Source organism: Notolabrus celidotus, chromosome 15 (genome assembly GCF_009762535.1).
Source record: "Notolabrus celidotus isolate fNotCel1 chromosome 15, fNotCel1.pri, whole genome shotgun sequence".
Lineage (NCBI taxonomy): Eukaryota > Metazoa > Chordata > Actinopteri > Labriformes > Labridae > Notolabrus > Notolabrus celidotus.
In genome coordinates, this window is record NC_048286.1 from 6,915,410 (window position 1) to 6,936,025 (window position 20,616).

At 40.9% G+C, this 20,616-nt stretch overlaps 1 protein-coding gene across 1 annotated transcript in view; it reads right to left on the bottom strand.

The window, feature by feature from the left end:
• Positions 1 to 20,616, bottom strand: part of LOC117826496 (receptor-type tyrosine-protein phosphatase N2-like) — a 231,307-nt gene that overhangs the window by 43,160 nt on the left and 167,531 nt on the right. The window contains exons 13-14 of the mRNA XM_034702594.1: positions 19,852 to 20,064; positions 8,256 to 8,453 (exon numbers count right to left, since the gene is read on the bottom strand). Of these exons, the coding sequence (XP_034558485.1) occupies positions 8,256 to 8,453; positions 19,852 to 20,064 (411 nt within the window). The remainder of the gene's footprint in view (positions 1 to 8,255; positions 8,454 to 19,851; positions 20,065 to 20,616) is intronic.

Here is a 20,616-nt window from a genome sequence, read left to right on the forward strand (position 1 = left end):
TCACATCCCACCAGCTGGTCCGCTGGTGAGCCACGAAAACCACCACCACCACAAATCCCCGGCACGGCTAATCTCGATGGAGGCTCTCTCTGCAGCAGAATCTATAACACTTACTCGGCCGGCAACAAAAGACAAGATAATGTGCTTTATATATAGAGTCGGCTAATCCTCTTAAGACACAAGCAGAGAGGATGTAGGGGGGCGGCGGCGGTGGTGCAGGGGTGGCTCAGTCCCTGCCACATGGGACCGAGTAATACATTAACTCAGATAAGATGGTGAAATCTGTTTTCCTCAAATTAAAATCAGTGGGTGGATGATGACATGGAATTTGCGCTGGTTTACGAGTGGCAATTAATTTTAGGGAGGTGGGAGGGTTTGGTGGGAGAGGTGTGGCCCTGCAGCTCATCAGCGATCATGTTATTCTTTTTTTTGACGCTTCTGATTTTTATTAATCGTCTAACAGTCCCCTCACTCGACTGTGTGGCAGGGCATCAGATGAAATATTTGCTTTTCCACGGCGGAGCTGCTGCGCTCGTCTCACTTTGTGATGGATTTGGCCTCTCGCTGTGACGCCGCAGCCTCCCTCGGCTCTGAGTTTCCGCTAAAGCGTGTCGACTGGGTCTTGGTTATGTTGCTATGAAACTCTGCTCGGGCTCTAGTCAACATCATGATGTGAATCTGAAATGAGTTCCCGTGTAAGTGTGAATATTTTTTGATAAACTGACAGCTTGAGCTGCAAGGGAAGAATATCAACAGCACCAAATTGCTATTTCTCTCCCATAATTTGGAACAAGGTCTGACAGGGAGGAAAGGAAGAAAGAGAAGGAGGGAATGTAAATATGAAGAAGAAAAAAAAGAGGGATCAATGCCAAGAAACATGAAAATGACAGCAAGAAGGAGAGGAATGACAAAACTGGTAAGAAAAAATATGTGTCGTATAAAAAGTGCCAGAAAATATGCAATAAAAGAGAGAAAGTAATGAAGGAGGGAGGTTTAGTACACAGACAAAAGCGTGGGAAATGACTATAAGAAAACATAAAATTAGCGACATGGAGCAGTAAAACTAATGAATGAAAGATGGAGGATAGTGGGTGCAAATCCATAAAACCTTCACTAAAGAAGATGATAGGGAGGCGGTAAAAGACATTAAACAGCAATTTCCCAGATTGTCACTGTTTTGTGAAAACCTCATAACTCCACTTTTAGTGCTTTAAAACTTTTTACTTGAGCAGAGTGTGCCTGCCCCTTCTGAGGGATGAGAAACAATGTGACCTTTGGGGCGTCTGAAAGGTTTCAAAAGCAGCGTTAATTTCGTTAACGAAAATTACACCAATAAATCCGCCAATGACCTTTGTTCCCGTGACGAAGACAAGACGTTAACAACCAAAGAACAAATCTTTAATGATAAAAACTCTGAAGACATGAATGGGTTGTTTTTGTTAAGACACAAAACTGAACTAAAATGTTAGTTGTGCGCCGTCTGACATTCAAAATACATATCTTCCTCCGCTGTGTGTTCAATCTGTCAGTCAAAATTTAAATAATGCTTTTCAACAACCTCTGCAACAAGTGCTCCACAGGTGTGATCCCTCACTGCCTCTATGCATTTTTCTTACTGTCACTGATAATCTTTTACTCCGTGTACAGTATGCCAGTGACAAAGCCACATATAAACACAAAGATGCTACCATTTGTTGTTGTTTTTGTTGATGATGTTAATATAGTTATTGTTATTTTCAGTCTCTTTCCAACCTTAACACAATCTCAGTAGATGTGTATCTAACATGAGTCTGGTCCTGCTGGAGGTTTCTGCCTGTTAAAGGAAGTTTGTCCTTGCCACTGTAACTTGCTAAATGCTGCAAAGTGCTCTGCTCACGGTGGATTAAGACCCCACTGAGTCCTGTCTGTAAGATGGGACTGGATCTTTTCCTGTCTTGATGTTGGGTCTTTCTTAATAATAGAACATAGAGTACGATCTAGACCTGCTCTGTTTGGAAAGAGTCTTCAGATAATGCTTGTTGTGATTTGGTGCTATATGAATAAAGATTGATTGATTGATTGGTTGATTGAGGTTCCTCTTCATCTGACCCCATGTTAGGACACAGTCAGGACGATAAAAAATGTACTCTTTTGTAAAACTTGTGCAACAAATGCCAAGAAACTGTGAAAAAAAATCAGTGATGAAGGTTAGAAGACAGTTTAAATGTTTTCTTTAAATAAAAATACAAAGGCCTACATGTGATGTTTTGTAGTTACATGAATCTATACATATGACATTAAATAATATCTTACATTATCATAGCCTGAGCATTAAGCCTCAGTTCCCCAGTGTCCTCTGCTGTTTCCCCTCCCTTGTTTCAGTCTTCCCCTGTTTGTCTTTGTAGTGGTTCCTGACTGCTGCCAACCTGTCTCACCTGCTGCTCGTCCAGCAATCAACCCTGCAGTATAAAACTCCTGGCTTTCCACACACTCCTCGCCAGATTGTTATCAACCCTCTTGGTAGATACTTGGCTGTACTGGTATTTTTGTGTGCTCATATTTTTGCTCTCTGTTGTTTTTTGGACTCTTTTACTAATCCGTATTGTCAGTGGATGCACTTCAGCAACCTGGAGACTAACTGCTCATAGTGTTTCCAGGTGTGGTCTCACCCTGCCCCTCTTCCTCTTCCAACATCATGATAATTTGTCAGATATACGGATCGCCTAATCTTACAGAGTGATCACCGTAACAAAAAAATCATGTAGTCTGACCTTGGTGTAAAACTAGACAACCAATGAGCCTTTTGTTACAAAGACTAAGACTTCATCTGTAATAGCTGCAAAAATGAACACCGTTATGAAGCGGTGAAAAGCACACTGATGAGTTTCTTTCTGTCTAAAAGAGCTGACATTCTGGAGATACATGGTCTCCACCTGACAATGGCATTATGTAACTTTCCCTCTGCTGCTGAATGTCTCCATTGTGGGAGGATGGAGATGGCGTGGACCATTCGGAGCTGCAGGTTTTCTTTGCTGAATGTGTGGAGCTGTCCAAGGTGCTGAAACACACTCACCATCTCAGTGTGAGTGTTCCTGAGTTATATTCCTCCTCCCTGCGCCTCTCTTCAGGTTTAATAACTGCTTAAAATCTAAGGCCGTCCAAGTATTCACAGCGTCTACCCATTAACTAACAATCACATATTATCTTTTTCAGTAACAGTAAGCATCCTGCCTCTGACAAGATGATAATTCCTTTTTATTTCCTTAGTGGGATTAAATCTACCAACAGCTTCACATCAGCACAGTAGGCACATAATGGCCCAGAGCATTTGGACATGTTTAATGGGTATAAAGCAGTGGAGCTGTAATTAAAAGGAGACCACATATGCTAGGGGAAGACTATTTTTGTTACCCATATATTAAATGGAAACTGTAGCAGTGGGAGATGAAACCACTCGCTGCTGGATCACTGGATGTAGCAGGAGAAGGAAAAGACACTTTCTTTGTATGCAGTTGTGTCACACTGGCCCATGCCTATACTCTGGTTGATCTTTATCAGCACTGTAATACCGAGCTATCTTCTTAAGCAACTACCTGTGTTGACTGCTACCCCATTTGAATGGGGGAGTAGTCAAACTTTAAAAAATAAATACATGTCATACAAATGTTTCTCACATCCGTATGCTGTGGTGATATGTAGTTAGTATTTGACTGTTTTGTGTTCAAGGCCTCTTTTTCCTGAAAAGTTTTTTTTCCGTTAGTTATTAGAGTTGAAAAAACTGGGTTTTACTTCCGGGTTTCCTTTGATTCACAGCCGCCGTAGAGTGAAACTTCAAAGGACACACAGCGTCTTGTGACTTTACGCTGTAGGGCGGAGCTTATTACAGTGGCTTCACAGTTTCTGGCTGCACAATGGCGGCGCCCAGGAGTGGGATTTTTTGGCTTCAGAACCGTACAACGGGAAGAGGCGGAACAACGCTGTCCATTTTTATTTACAGTCTATGTTGTACACATTAGCATTGATTAGAATGGGAAGGTATTGGCTGCGCAGCGCAGACGTAACACGACGCTGCACATTCTGTGTAAATTGGAGGTGAGATCCAGAGTTAAGCCATGTTGTATAAATTGCGCTCAATGTTGACTGTTTTCTGGGTGCTTTATTACCTTTAGACTATTCGATTAGTCATAACTTAAATTCTCTTTAAAACAAAGAAGAAATTGGTCACTTCAGAGCATCCTAAGTATCCACTAACGTTGTTTTTCCACTGGCAGTTTCTTTATTAAACCAACTTACTTGAGAGCAAAAACACCCTCAGTGCAATAGAAGCTGCATTGTCACTTCTCCTACACAACCAATCAAATTCTAAAAGGGGCGGGACTTCTGGTATCAACTTTGTCAATAAAAATGATGAAAGAGTATTTGGTGGTGAAATTGTCCCATTTTTTTTTCGTTGCTCTGTTCATCTCTTGCACCCAAAATGCTTTTTAGAGGTTCACATTTCCAGGTCGAGTGTAGCTGCTTATAATTAACAATTTTAATTTTCTATTTTCTGTAACAAAAGCGAATATTGGGCAAACAGAACGATTTGAAACAGACTACTGAGGGAAGTGCTGTGAGAAAACTTTCAGAACTTAGCAACAGTGAGCGTTGATGTAAAGTGCTCTGTAATTAAGGTCGTGGGTGCAGCCAGCACAATAACACTGTTAGTGGACACAGGCCCTTAAGGGGAATATCAGCATTCAAGGAGATCTTCATCTCCATCACCTACACAGAAAGTGTATTAATCATCACATCCATCCACGTCTGTTGCACCGGGTCTCTGCTTCCCTCACATCATTTACATATTAGCGTCTTTAATGTATCAGACTCAGTAATCTAAGGCCCACACACTGAATGAACACTAAACAATACATTAGCAGCACTTCATTTTATGCCTCTTTTCTCTTGAGTGACGCCGCCTCTGCTGAGGAGGCTGCATCAGGCGGAGACAAAGCAAACGTACCTGAAGAAGTTCAAACCCGGTTGTCTGCTTTCCTCCATATATGCCCATAATGCATCAAACACATGCATCACACTCTGATGTGGGTGCATTTAGCAGGATTGTGTAAAACAACAGAGCGGCTCTGTGCAGCAGCACGGGGCTGCACGGGGAGTCGTTTCTCCTGAACACAACTGTGGTCCAACTCTCGGGGGTAATTAGTATCTTTGTGCCTATTGAACACATCAAAAAGCCCGCTCTGTCACATCTCGCCAGCAGCTCCATAATGTGTGCAGAGAGAGAGAGAGAGAGAGAGAGAGAGAGAGAGAGAGAGAGAGAGAGACAGAGGGAGAGAGGCGGGGGAAGGTGGGAAGGATGAGGAGGTGGTGGTGTAGCTGAGGGTGGTGGGTGGTTGAAGTGAACAGCTATGTATCGCGATGGCGCTCGAGAGAGTGCGACGGAGGTTCAGTGGAGATTTTCATCTGCAGGATAGAAGAGGGTAAGAAGCCTGCTTATGGAAAGTGTGGGTGTAATGAGATGTACAGAAACTGAAAAAAAGGCACAGGGAGGAAGATGAGAGAGGGAGTGAGAATAGAGGGAAAAGAGGAGTGTGAGCGTGTGTGTGTGTGTGTGTGTGTGTGTGTGTGTGTGTGTGTGTGTGTGTGTGTGTGTGTGTGTGTGTGTGTGAGGGAAAGAGGGCTATATATGGAGATGCATACCAGATAGAGGCATGGAGACTGAAACTCCACTGCCTTTTTGAAAGATATAAATGTCTGTAAGAAGATGGAGGAGCAGGTGATGGGATGTTTTGGATAAAAGGGAGAAGGAGAGATCAAAGAAAATCTGGTAACTGATGGAGCGACTGTAGAGATGTTAAATCTTAAATATCACAGACGAAGAGAGCAAATCCAAAACTTCAAGACTTCAACATCGCTGGAACAAACCGCGGCTGCATTGACTCATCAGTGTTTAGAAAAACACCAGACCTGACATTTAGTTTCACATAATTATTCAGTCGTTTTAATAAACATGAAAGCAAATTTATGTTTGGGATTATGTGGTATTTTGTTCTGTTTACACCATAACCGTTAAGGGGAATATTCATCCCACTAATGTACTTTTAAAAGAAGATATAAGCTGCTCCGATGGTCCCTGCGAGAGCCAGTGTGATGTTCATCACAGTATTCAAAGACATGTGTGCTTTTTAAGAGCTGCACCATCCATCTCATCCATGGTAATCACCTTTTTGTGGCCATTTTGTGTCACCATTCATCTTGAGTGTTGCATATGTTTTTTACGTTGAGTGATTATAGCCTCAATCATAAAGCCTGCAGAGCTCTGATTGGCTCTTTGTTCCCAGGTGGAATGTCTGTGAAGGAAACACGGCCCTGAACTGATCAAGAGGTCGACTCATATTGTACGTTTGTATGCAAGACAAGGAGAATATTACCCAAATGCATATCATCCTATTGAGTTTATAGCATTAGTTATTAGATTCAAATCTCATTTTTTTAAATTGTTTCCATTTTGAGTGATAGAAACTGTTCATAATAAACCACAGAGCAGGGTTTGCTCTAGGGCGTGGCTCCTTGTGATCGACAGCCAATATCTCCTGACTCCACTTAGACTCTAGCATTTATGACTCAAACTCGAGCATTGACTGCATTAGATCTCAGCAGATGTGTGTCTAACATAAGTCTGGTCCTGCTGGAGGTTTCTGCCTGTTAAAGGAAGTTTGTCCTTGCCACTGTAACTTGCTAAATGCTGCAAAGTGCTCTGCTCATGGTGGATTGATGAGTCCTGTCTGGAAGATGGAACTGGATCTTATCCTGTCTTGATGTTGGGTCTTTGTTAATAATAGAACATAGAGTACGGTCTAGACCTGCTCTGTTTGGAAAGAGTCTTGAGATAACATTAGCTGTGATTTGACACTTTGAAAAATACTATGTTCAGTTTTGAGTAAGGGCGACAGTTCCTGACACCATTTTACTTTCAAAGATTTTACATCAATTTCAGTAAGATCAGTGCAACATGACTATATTGAACATCGACTTGAACACTGTGGACAAGAGGTTTGGTGACGCAACTACAACTCAGTCTGGCTCCCAAAGCTCTATGCTCAATGTGGATTGTAATGGATACAAAATCCAGACATGAAGGCGGCTATTCAGAGCCAGGCTAGGATTAAATGAGGAAGCGTCTTGTTCAAATGATGACACCTTTCCTTTAAAATGTGCTTTTCTTTTTTGGTATTTTTTTTAAAATCAAGGCCTGATTTCTAGTCAATGCCTTAAATATGCAAATATGAGAAGCATGTGAATTACATTTTGACATTTAATGCTGCCCCTTTGATTCAGTCAGGACATAAATGGAAATTCTAGCTGTCCAAACTTGGTGCAACATTGGGAGAGATTTGTCCTCTTCCGAGTCTTTGATTGGATATATCAGTTAAAATGTGTCCAACACAATTTCATGAGCAGGTAAGTTGATTTATCAGGTTAGAGTCCTTATGGATACATAAAACTATATTTGATTCACTGTACAATCTTTACAGGAGTAAGAGTCCTGCTATTCTTACTTCCTGTGAAGCTCAGTGGCTCAAACTCACCAGTATGTGACCAGTAAAGACGGCCATATTTGAGTGATTACAACCCTGTTTATAAAGCCTACGGAGCTCAGATTGGGTGGTTTTTGGGAGGAATGACTGTCAATGGCGCAAACAGAACCGGATGTTGATCATCAGTATGCCAGACTCAAGGATTGAAAACAAAGGTCCACATAACGGGTAGCGTCATGCTCTTTAAAAGAACTTCAAAATGGAAAGTGGGTGGAATTAATCTACACATTAGCATCTGTCATACAAAAGTACACATGTGAACACGTTTGCTGTCCCAGAAATGTGTGCAGAATGAAGAGACAGCCGTCAAACCTCCACCAGGTACAGAGACCCCTATAAATCAATAAGGTCTTCTTTGCATCAGCTGATGCTAACCTGTTCAAAGAGCATACAACTGTAAATAAGATCTGCCTCTACTCTTAAATGTTTGTGTCATTGTTGAACCATCTCTGGTTCTTCAAATTTTACAGTTTTAATGTGATATATTGTTGTTTCTTGTTGTACATTTAGAAGAAGCACTTTGGTCAGCCTTGGCTGTTTTAAACGTGCTGTATAAATAAAGCTGACTGAATTTGACTGAAGTTACCATCTTCTTGCTCATTTTGCTTGAGGCCCTTGGTTAGTAGGGTCATATCTTTCTATACTTCGATTCAGTGTGCAGGAGTTTGGTGTGAAACTCACCAGTATCATGTGACCGGTGGAGATGTCCATGTTGGAGTGGGCAGGCTCTTCGCTCCAGGAGGAGACGCTGCTCCGTGCGGACGGGCTGACGGCCTGACCGGCATCGCTGAACTGAGACGACACGCTGTTGATCCTGGAGGAGATCGGCTCCTGGCGCTCCACCGGAGGTTTGACAGCCATGCGCTGCCGACACAGCTCCTGGAAAGAGGGAGCAGAGGATGGATGAGTCAGTGTCGTCATACCTTCAAACCAAACCCCTTTTAATACATAATGCTGGCTTGCTCTTATCTATAGACAAGAAGAAGGGAGAGGATTTCTTAAGGGAAAAAAAAAACTTCTATAGTTCTTATTCATAATTATGGTGATTATTTCAATCCTCCTTTGTCACCTTAAACTTCAAAAGCTGAAAGACACAACAGCAATATTTACATAATGAGCAAAAGTGTGTATAAGTGGTGGATCCAGGCGACAGAAAATGGGAATAAAGTGTCCTGACCTTAACAGAAAATTGAGTCAGGACTTGATAAAAGCACAACAAAACCACAAGCTTTAGAGAAAAGGTCAGAAAAGTGGAGTTTAGAGCAAAAAGTAGGGAGATGTGTTGAAGCAGACTGGCTGCAAGCATCCGGGAAACATAGAAAACTTATCTAACACGAGCCAGTTAACATTTACATGAGAGCAAAAGTATGCAGATTTAGATATGAGGGATGCACAATATCATCGACACAATATCGAAGTTAAAGGATTTTAAAGTGAATTACCGTACTGCCTATATGCACAAATGACAGGTGATGCAATGACAGCTTTTGTGCACCAAAAATGAGTTCGTTGTATGGGAGTATTTTCAATCTGTATCCGTATCGGTATGGTAAATCAAACTGAGTCTGAAAATATCAGCATATTGGACATCTGCAAGAATTAAATATCATGCATCCCTAATTAATGCCTGTTTCCATTCATTTGCCTCGAAAAAACAACTGTAGGTTTGCTGGGTATTTGAATATCATGACACTATGAAAAGTTTGACTCCAGACAGACAGACAGACCCCTCAAAAGTCCAGCCAGAGACCTCCATAACCTGCAGTGACTGAATAAATCAGTGTACATTTTGGGGTGTAGTACTACCACATTTATCGTCTCACCTTTTCTCTATAAACTATGGAGGCTTGGAGGAATGCAGACTACTCACAGAGATGATAAATGAGTTGTACTTAAAAAGCCCTTTCTGGTCTTGAAAACTCTCCAGTCGCACACTGGTGGTAGAGGATACTTCACCAAAAGCCCATCAGTAAGAACTAATCACATTCACACACTGCTGGCTCTGGCACTGGAAGCAAATCCAGGTCCAGTGTCTTCCCCAAGGACACTTGGACAGCAGGAGCTGGGGATCAAAGCCCCAAACTTTCAATTAAGAGATGAACGATTCTACCACTGAGCGTCGAAGATGGTGCAGTCTGGCATTGAAACCTCACAAACTTCTCAGGGACATATCTCAAAGACTATGAACCTGTGAGTATGCAACAGTTATCCTGTGTGAAGCCAGACATTTCAGAGCTCCCCTGGTGACTAGGTACAGTATAGGTCATAAACCCTGCCTCTCTGATTGTGACAGATGGAACATGGGTCAATCTAGAAAAATAAAATACACGTCAAGTGAGCTTTTCTTATACACGCTTTCTGTCATAGCAGTTCATTCTTATCTTGTGGACCAAATTTCCAATTGAGCTTGAAGCTGTGTCTGAGTATGTTTTGTGCCGTCTGTCTGCTCTCTCTTCATCCACACTCAGGTGTGTTTGTGTTGCCTCCCACCTCTCGTGCAGTCAGTATCTCCAGGCCGGTCACTGGAGCGCTTTAATAATCTGCTCACATTTATGAGTCTGTGTCCGAGCTCGTAGATCAGTGTCAGCGTGCCGACCTACGAGGATATCAGTCACATCAGATACAGACTAATGAAGGCCTGCTCACATTACCTCCACCGTCAATCAAACACCTCGTTGGTTAATCACCAGCATCTCTCTCATTAAGACACACAGATAGAGCCTGGGTCTGCTGCTGAAGTCAGGGCCTCTGGAAGGTGATGTATGGTTTCTCGTACAGAGGGTGTGACAGGTGACGTTTGCAGAGATACCGCAGACAAAGATACGGCTACGTGCAATAACTTGGACAGCTGGCGCTTATTGTCTTTCCTGTGGGCATGTCGGCTTTACATTTTGATCACTAATGGATTTATTTATTCTTTGTAGTGATTCAACAGCTTCTTCTTTTATATAAAGCAATATGTCGCCCTGGATAGTTTCCCACCAGCGTTCCTTTACCTCATACTTCCCCACACTCTACATTAAGGCCTAAAAGCCCCTAAATAAATATATTAAATAGTGATTTTGACCATTTTGAAAAGCAGCTTCATTGTTTTCTCAAGAACATCAATGGGTTTCCTGATGGATGTTGGTATCATCCATCAAGAGCAGGCTATGGTCGATTGTGGATATTAGTTTAATAAAATTCATGTCATGCAGTCTTAAAAATAAGGCTTTCTGTTAGGACATCCACCCCTGCATTGCTTTGATGAGCACACTAAGAGATGTTTATATCTGACTTTAAATACTCAGAGTGACACACATGCAGTGCAATGTTTGCTGCAGTATACCTTTAATGTTGTTTATAGGAAACTTAATGATATATTTTTTAGTTTGGAAAGCCTGTTTTGGGGAAAATTGATATTTTAATTGAACTTATTGGATTAAAACTAAAAATGTAAGATAATTAAATAATATAATAATAATAATAATAATAATAATAATAATAATAATAATAATAATAATAATAATAATAATAAATACACAATATAATAATAATAATAATAATAATAATAATAATAATAATAATAATAATAATAATAATAATAATACATGAGCTGCAAAATAAAAAAGTAGGTCATAAAATCACACTAGGCAAGATAAAGAAATTACATAAACATCAAATTCCTTTAAAAGACCCTAAAGGAATAGAATAAAATATTATTATTTTAAATTATATATTTTTTAAATGGTTAAAATCAAGTAAAATAAAATAAAGATCAGGTAAAATCAGGAAAGGCTCTGGGATCAAAGCATGTTTTAAGAAGGTATTTAAAAGAGATCACTAAAATCAACTTGTTATCTTTATATCTGATCACTTTCATTCTAAACTGTGCAGGATTCAGCCCTTCTAACATCTGGACACGTAGGAGAAGAAGCATCTAAGGTATCATGACACATAAAACATTTAGCTCAGTCTATTCTCAGCTAGAAAACCGAATGTGATGTCACATTTCAGTAAGAAGAGGTCTCTATGCCAGCACACGAACTGACCACTTTCTGATGTTTAACAAAAGCCAGATATTGTCTCCATGATTGCTCTAACCTCTCTGGATGTTAGATACATTCATTTGTTTGGTGTCCTGCCTGTGCCCTCGTGTCACATTCTCAACGGCACTACATGGAACCCAATCAGCCAAGCACACTGCATTGTGGGTGTTTTGTCAGGGAGGGGAAACCACATGATCAACAGCATTCATATTTCAACGAGCCCGCGCGGTGAACTTTGCCGCAGCAGCATATTCTTTTATGATGTAATTAAAACAGTTTCAAAATGCCCTCACCCCCCGAGAGCCAATTAGAGGACAAAGAGGCAAAAATTTGAAGAAACAATATAACTCAGGACAGGTTTAGAGTCTAAACAGAGCAAATTTACAGCAAAGTCCCAACACTTCTCCGTCCCCGAGCTGCGTCCATACAGACACAAGTAGCTTTATTTACAGCGTATCGATTTTTAAACGAGACACACTCCATCAGGAGGCGAGACGCGTCATGTTAATCACTGTGGTTTATGATGGTGATCACAGGCTGGTGTGCATTTTTCAGCTTTGCTTCAATGTTAACATTAATTTTTTATTCTTAATGTTATTAACAGATTAGGTGAGACGAACAGACTCTGCTTAGTGTGGTAGCAAAGGTTAGCAGCTTAACAAATAACACCACTATAAGCTAACCAGCATTAATACGACCCGGCTGTGATAAATACTTGAATCTGATTGGTCAAAACCTCAAACAATGGTGATTAATTCCCAAATGAAAAAGTTACACCAGGGACAACCTGATCACACATGTCGTATTAGATCAACCCATGGAAATCAACATCTCTGGAGTGGAGCAACATCCTGTCCTGTTATCCAGGCAATGAGAGCAGAGCTGGTGAGAGCAACTCTGAGCTGCCGATCTCTACAAAGTCCCTTAAACCAGAAGTGGTAGTGATAATAGCCACAATGCTAAATGCTGTGATATTTGTTAATAAGTAAAAAATAGGCAGGCTAATGTTTTAACTGCACCATAAATTAAAATGTTCAGTTTAATGATAATTTGTCCCATTCGTCTTTAAAATCAATACTTTGCGTCGATGTTTGTCTTTAGTTGGTAGCCGGGTACCAAGCAGAAAAATGTTCATGTAAATAAATTTGCCTCCTACCTTGCATTTGATTGATTTCAATAACTTTCAATCATATCAAGGTAACGTAAAGCTTCTGTGAGAACCTTCTGGTTTGTGTTAATTTTGGCACCCCCTGTGGACAACAAGGTTCCTCTAAACTCTTTGCTAATTTTACCTTATACATGAGTGAGTGGTGTTTTACAGAGAATGATTCCCCCTGCTTTATTACAACAATGAAGAATATTAACCATCAATAATCCATGTCAAAGAAAGAGACATTAGTATTAATTTAAGTCTGATTCATAACTAGCTAAAAACTCCTCACAGTAGCTTTAAATAAACTTGGTCCTCGTCTAATTTTTTAACATTAAGTTGTTGCTGCAGTGGCCTTCAAAGACTTTTAAAACATCTCCACTGTTGGTGCGACCAAGGACATCCAATATTTCAGAGTAACAAATGGGAATATTATCCTTTCCAGGACATCCACATTAGCTAATTTTTTAAGTTGTCTGTTTTCATTTCTCTGACAGTGCCGCTCATAAATTGAATGCTTTTTGGCAGACTGGTTTTTGATGTAAGACGATGGTCCATTCATTCCCGCAACTGCATTAACTGTGACACTAAATGAAGGTAGATAAATGTTCACCATGATGGATTACCAGTCTCTACTCAGTCTTCAAATTGATTTAAAACAAAACAAACAGGATTGATGGGAACAAACGTCTGTCTGGAAGCCAGAAAATCAATCCTGAAATTTATGGCAGCATTTGAAAAAACACTTGGTAAAGATGATGTGATATTTCTAAGCATTTCTTGTAATGTGACCAAATGTCACGCTTCAAAACCAGTACGCCATCAGTGAAATGTATAACTAAATTCAAGCTTCTGGTTAAGGTCATAAACGATGAGACGGTTGATTCAGAGAGACAAAGATCCTTTCAGATTGACGGAAAGTAAAAAAATCTATTCAGCAATGTCCACCAGTCGTCCTGCTTTGAATGTTTTCTTTAATAAACTTGCTTTTAGACAACATTGAATGCCATGAAACAAAATGAAAGCAGGGACTAAGAGACAGAAGAGAGTCAGAGATCATTGAAACATATTGAAGGTAAGAGCTCTCCTTTTCATCAGTAACATTTTTTTATGTTTTCAATCAAGATTTCAGAGAATTGTGGTAATATCAGAGTCGGTTCAGTGTTGGTTTCTTAAACAGTATGTGTGCCTCATCAACCCTTCGTGCATGAATAAAGGTTAAAAACCCTGACCAACCCCTCTAATGGGCATTATGCCAGGGAATCCACTTGGCGCCACATGACCGTTTCGAATAATGCATCACCCCGAGGCGACAGCAGGCGTGTCGGTGACGAGCGACGTGTGCCACCCAATGCAATCCCTCTTTGTTAAAGCCTACTAATGGGCAGGAAGACTAGGGTTTGGGGGTCGGGGTGTGTCAGCAGAGCCCATCAGGCCCACAGGGGCGCCTCTGTTTACATGCCCCTCTGACCAAAACAAATGTAGGGGCCTTCACCCGAGTGCTTTGCCTTCGTGCCTAAACAAACAAACAAACAAAAGAGAAGACATGATGCAATACGGTGGAGCCGAGGGAGGCTGGGGGGACTGAAGGGACTGAAGGAATAAAGGAAAGCAAGAGGAGAGGGAAAACAGGACTTTTGAAAATAAAACAAATGTGAGTCTTTCCAAAGAGAGAAGTACTCTAAGTTACAGATTTCTGATTGATTAAGCCGATTAAGAATATAGAGATAATGTAGGAAGAAAGTCAAATTAGGCTGTAAACATGTTTATTTTTGCCGTAAACACTAACATGGGCGTGGTCTCCTTGGCTTTTGGAACCAGATTGTCCCACTTCTGTATTTGCTTCATTTCTCAAGATCAGAGGTTGCCCCGTGTTTACTTTACATGGTGTTTAAATACTTGATTCTGATTGGACAAAACCCATTGAGGATGGTTATTAATTCACAATGGTGAAAGCAATGCCAGGGACAACCTGATCCCACGCAAAATAACAGATCAATTTGTGGAAAGGAGCCCAGCACATTTTTAAAGTTTATGATTTCCTCCCCTCCTGCTGATACTGTGGCAAAAATGTTAGTTTCCTACAACACCGGTAAACAGAATGGAGGATATTTTTAATATTAGTCTCAGTTTATTTGGAGAACAATAAACTTTAGATTGGTGGTTAATGGCTGACCAGTCACCAGCGGAGAAAAGAAGACAAGAAATGGCAAAACAGCTCAAAAATGAACCAGGGGTGTTAAAGAAGCTGAGTGAAAGAGACGTCTACCAAATTGAAGAAAACAGACACAAAGTGCAATGCGGTTTGGATTTGGCAGAGTTACTGGACCAGCTGAGTGAGAAGGAAATGCTAACAAAAAAGAGGTCTTGCTAAATATCTTTTAGAGCTACTACTTTTACAAATGACAGGGAAATATTAGTCATTATAATAACATGTTTGCCATCTCGCTCAGCCGCTCAGTAAGCCTCTTGGATGTATCTCTTGCTGCACAAGGACAAATCCCATTGTTACTGCTGCTAATCCTACTACTGAACCATAATGAAATGTTATAATACTGCAATCAAATCAAACTCGGTTCTGTAGAAGGTCTCCTCAAAGACAAGTGTTTCATCATTGATTAGCTGTATGACATGTAATCAATCCTTCTACATTTCCTCCATCATGTTCAGTGACTGGAAACTGGTCTTATTTTTAATAAAAGCTTTTATCAGCTTACAGAGAGGGGAGCTGAAAATAAGAAACAGAACTGACACAGAGAGGAGAGAGGCTTAGGACGGTCAGGGAGCTGGAGTTATTGTTTGCTTGTTTAATCTAAATCGAGATGTTCTGGAAATGTGCTTTGCACTTATTCTTTGGCGGTGTAAAGATGATGTTATCGCGTCACTGAAGGTCGCTGAAATTGAATTGAGACAGAGAGAAAACAGACGGGGTGTGAAGCAAGCAGAGGGCGCAAAATATCTCTAACAAGTCGTTTAACCAATGTGTCTCAAACTTGAGACTTGTGCAGATATTTTAACTTCTTCCTTTCATTTTTCATGCATCCAGAAGTTTCACGCTGCAGGGAGAGAACATCTTTAAATAAGATAATACTGTTTTAAGATGATATCTCTTGATTTGAGGGGTATGTAAAAAGTTCCACTGCAATCAAGTGCAATAATCTCACTCTGCTGGGAGGATAGTTTTTTTCAACCTCAAGGAAAAAGACGACTTTAAAGAGCGGATATAAGTTTGAATCAGATGTAAAGATAAACTGAAGGCGACAGATGTAGACTCCCTTGTCTACGGCGGAGTGATCCAGGGACTACCTGACAAGACTCATCCACCGTCCCCCCTCCCATCCCTCAGACATGCTGCACACACTCCTCTGTCGACGCCTGTCAATCAACGTCTCCTTTGTCGGTGTCGGCCAATCCCATGTCGTGGTTTCTATGGGACTGTGTGATTGACAAGCTGGGGGAGCGAGGAGCTAGAGGTGGAGGGGATTCATGGGGGGGGGCTGACGTGAATGGAAGACGGTGAATGTGTAAGTGTGTGAAGCGAGGCCTCAAACAAACGCGCCAAGGGCAAGAATCATTAACATGCAGAGGCTGCTGAGTGTGTGCATGAATATACAGAATGTGTGTGTTTGTGCATGTTCGTGTGTGTGTACGCCCCTGTGTGAGCGTGTGTTTGACAGCCAGTGAGAAGGAGCTGCAGTAGTAAGGCCGTCAGGCAGCCTGCCGCTTCCTGTCTGCTTTAATTGCATGTAGCCCTAGAGACTGCACACACACTTACACACACGCAGAACCCAGCCCAGGGAGGGAACCCCTCCACACAGCAGCGCTGACAAAGAGACGAGGCTTACACGGCTAAGATGGGAGCTGAACACTGAGGTCTTTCACTGAGGATGACGACGGCTTGCTGTCGAGACTCGATAAAGACGACAGAGAGAAGAGAATCAACTGGAGGAGCTTTGGGAGTCTGAGTGACGCAGAGCTGAGTTAAACCCTCTCGAGAGTGAGCAACATGAATGTTTTTTATCTATTAATCAGGTAAATAATGCAGCCTATTTAATTAGCATTTTCCAACGAGGTGCCTGCAGAGAATCGGGGGTAAGAAACCTTGAAGATAAGTTTCTCACAAAGAGGAAGAGCGAATATTTTCTGTAGACTGAGGAAGGCGTGCCGCTGAAATGTCAGCCTGTCATTGGGTGAGTTGAAAGTCAGACTTTCACGAGCTGTATTCTCTTTTATTTGCAGCTAAAATATATATAATGAGTCATTATTCAAACTTCATCTTTCATCTCCTTTCTCTGCAGCGAACAGTAAATCTTTATGCAAGAATTTACATTATGAATCCCCACGAGTCGACGGTGATGAGGTAAACCTCGGTCGCAGCAACACAGTCTATTTTCAGGAGTTAAAAATCCCCGGAGAACAGCATAAAATGTAAGCACTTAGGGGATGGGCTGGGCTCATTATAAAATCAATGCTCACAGGACCACTCTCATTTAAAAACATGGTGGGGAAAAGGTCAGGCAGAGAGACGGAAAAATCTCAATCTAATTCTTTGCTCAAAAAGCCACTTAATATTGGATTGTGTAAATTAAATTTCACACCAGGCTATTCTGGCCAAAGGATAATTACAGTGAGCAGAGGAGGGGAATGGAAATGACTCGAGGTGGAAAACCTGTTGGATTGGTGATATGGCTTCAGGTCTCCAACAACAAATTATTGCAGGGGATGAAGTACAGTGAGCAATCACCACACTGCATCCGTCCAGTGACCCGATCATTTTAAATACTTCAGGTTGGCGAGGTGAGGCAGAGTGTGGAGACTATTACTGGAACATCCACAGCAAAGCTTTTCTTTGCTTTTAATTCCAACACCAGTCCCGGAGTGAAGATATCAGCAACATCAATACAACACTTAAAATCCTTAAAGTACGGCACCTTATCTAAAAACACTCATTTACATATCTGAAAATAAACAAACACTTATTAGAAAATTAAAATGTAACTTTGGTACTGAAGAATATACCTGCATAGCTCAGCTGGGCAATTTCCAACCTACACTGAATAATACTTAAGGTTAGGTTAAGTACAGCTATGTGAGTAAAGGTTTGGGTGTGATATGTAAGGAAAGGTTAGAACAGGCTAGGTTGGGTGAGAATAGGGGTCGACCAATGTTGGTTTTTCAGGGCTGTGACCAATTGTCAGGTCATGAGATCAAAAAAACATATTTGGTACTGATATATATTCACGGTAAAAGTGAAAAACTTTTATTTAGAATTTAGAATTTTACAAACTCTGACCAAAATAAATGTATTTCCCAAATGTTTAATCATAGCTGAGACTTTAGCCTGTATATACAGGAGTTAGCAGTCAACAAGTTACACTAACAGTACATGTCCATGTAGGTCTAGCCAATCACATAGTTTTGTTGGCAGGACATTTGCTAAGACAGTAGTTAGGTAAAAACGCACTGGCAGTGGAGCCAAGATAGTGCCCTTTTTGAAAAACCAGCCAAATGCTGAATATCGGCCCTGATAATTGGTCAACCCCTCGTTAAGAAAGGCTAGGTTACAGTTGGTTAGATTGGGTTAGGGTTGGTTAGGAGAGGTAAGAGTAAGTTAGGTTAGGCTGTGTTAGGTTGGGTTGTGTGAGGATTGGTTAGTATAGGTAAGGTGAGGTTAGATTTTGTTTAGTTGTGTATTAATTTGTTAGTATAAGTAAGAGGAGGTTAGGTAAAGTTAAGTTGTGTAAGGTGTATTGGTTGGGATAGGTGAAAGTAGGTGAGGCCAGGTAAGATTAGGATAGGTGAGGCTAGTTGAGGAAAGGATAGGTTAGGGGTTGAGTAGGGGTTGGTAAAGGTAGGCAAGTTAGGTAAGGTAAGGTTGGTTTGGGTTAGGAAAGATTGAATTAGGTTAAGTTTGGTTGGGTTGGGATGGTTGGGGTGGGGAAGGCAAGTTTATGTTAGGATAGGTTAGATGAAGTAAGGACGGATGAGGATAGAGTAGTCTAGGTAAGGTTAGTTAATGTTATATAGTTAAGATGAAGTAAGGTTAGTATTGATTAGGATGGGTTGGGTTTGGTGATTGAAGTGATTAAGTTCCCTATCTTTACACACACAATCCACATCCACTAGAAAGTCTTAATCAACATGGTAGACAAATTGACCACAGCGCATGAGATTAAAATAGTAACCCTTAATAAATGAAGATAACTGTACCGTTAGTCATTAAAATAAGAAAAAATACATCACTATAGACAAGTTTGAATAAAAATTAATAACAAGAATGCTGAAAGCAAGATTTTATCTGCACATTTCCATAGAAATATGATAATTAAGACAGAACCTTGCTCCTCCAATCAGAGCTGTATGGTTATGACTTGGACCCCCTCAAAAACGAGATGATTCATCTCAACAGGCTATCCATTAATACATTTAAAAATGGTCGATCTCTTGATTGTTGTTTGGAAAAAGCTATTTCTGAGACCTCCTCAGTAACCGAAGCAAATATTACTAGAAGAGTCAGGAAATGTAGAATGCACAACAAGCATGCCTGACCCAAACACCTAAACCCAACCAATGAGTGTTGGTGCGTATACCAAACCAAGCTGCAACCTTGCTGCAACATATACCACGTGTTTCTACTAGGTCTGCTACTTGTGAGTGTTGCCATGAGGAAGCATTGAGGATAGAACTATTGACTGTTGTGGATTAGAGGCATTGTTGGAACTTTTACATTATATAAATACAAAATATGAACAAAAAACTGCAGGTTTTAATGTAATAATAAGCTCCATGAAACATAAATTACACTATTTTAGAAAATGGGTTCTCCTTTTTATGAAACACTTCACAAATCTGAGTGATTAATATTACATTTATTATATTATCTGGATAGAACTGTAAATAAACTTGCCTCTGCCTCACCATATCCAAAGATAATGACTCCCTTTTCTAATCAAAATCAAATGAGGAATATCAAGCACCTGGTACCAAATATGAAATACCATCCAATCCTCATCTTGTGTTACCATTTTGAAGACATTAAACAAACCATTACTGAAATTCAAGCTATTTGGTTCACAGATGTCGCAGTAACACCTCCTACCTGATAGGTGGCGGTAGCATCACTGCCAGTATCTGTTCCCAGGTTGGTGAGCTTCTCCTTAAGCTTGTGGTGGGAACGGTGACGGAGGCAGTAGACAACTGTGGACGCCAACAGAACCCCAACGATGCAGAGGATGGACACCACGGTGAGGACGAGGAACTTGGTGGACTCGGCTTGGCTGTACTTGGTGGGGATCTGTTTGATCTGGTTTCCCTGTGGGGGTACAAAAGAAGACATCAGAAAGGATTAATAAAACATTCCTATTTGTAATGTATCTGAGAGGAGTGGTTTCCTGTGTTGCTGCTCAACAGTAAGACAGTAGTGCTCTCAAAGGGGGGATAAGAGTTTTGATTCATCCACTGTGCTAAAAATGTCTGTGCTTGTGATGGAGGCAGGTGCTTTGGAGTAATCTGCAGGGCTGTAAAACTCCAGTGTTTCCCACACAGGGACTACACCTGAGTGGGCCATCCTAGTTTATTTTCAACTACTGCCAGATAACACCGCTGACCATTAAACATCTTCTTTTAAATAAAAAGTAGAGCGTCATCTGCAATCAGTGACTGTCGCTCACTGCCCCTCGCATCCCTCATGTTAATGCATGCAACCCTCATACAGAAACGGGTCACCTGCTCTGGTAACATAACATCAAGTGAAAGATTTCAAATTATGAGTTGTGACATTTGGGCCTCTTTACAAAACGTGCAGCTGGTAAGTATCCTCAAAATATGAGACACGCACAGCTGGACAAGCCACTGTGTGTATGAA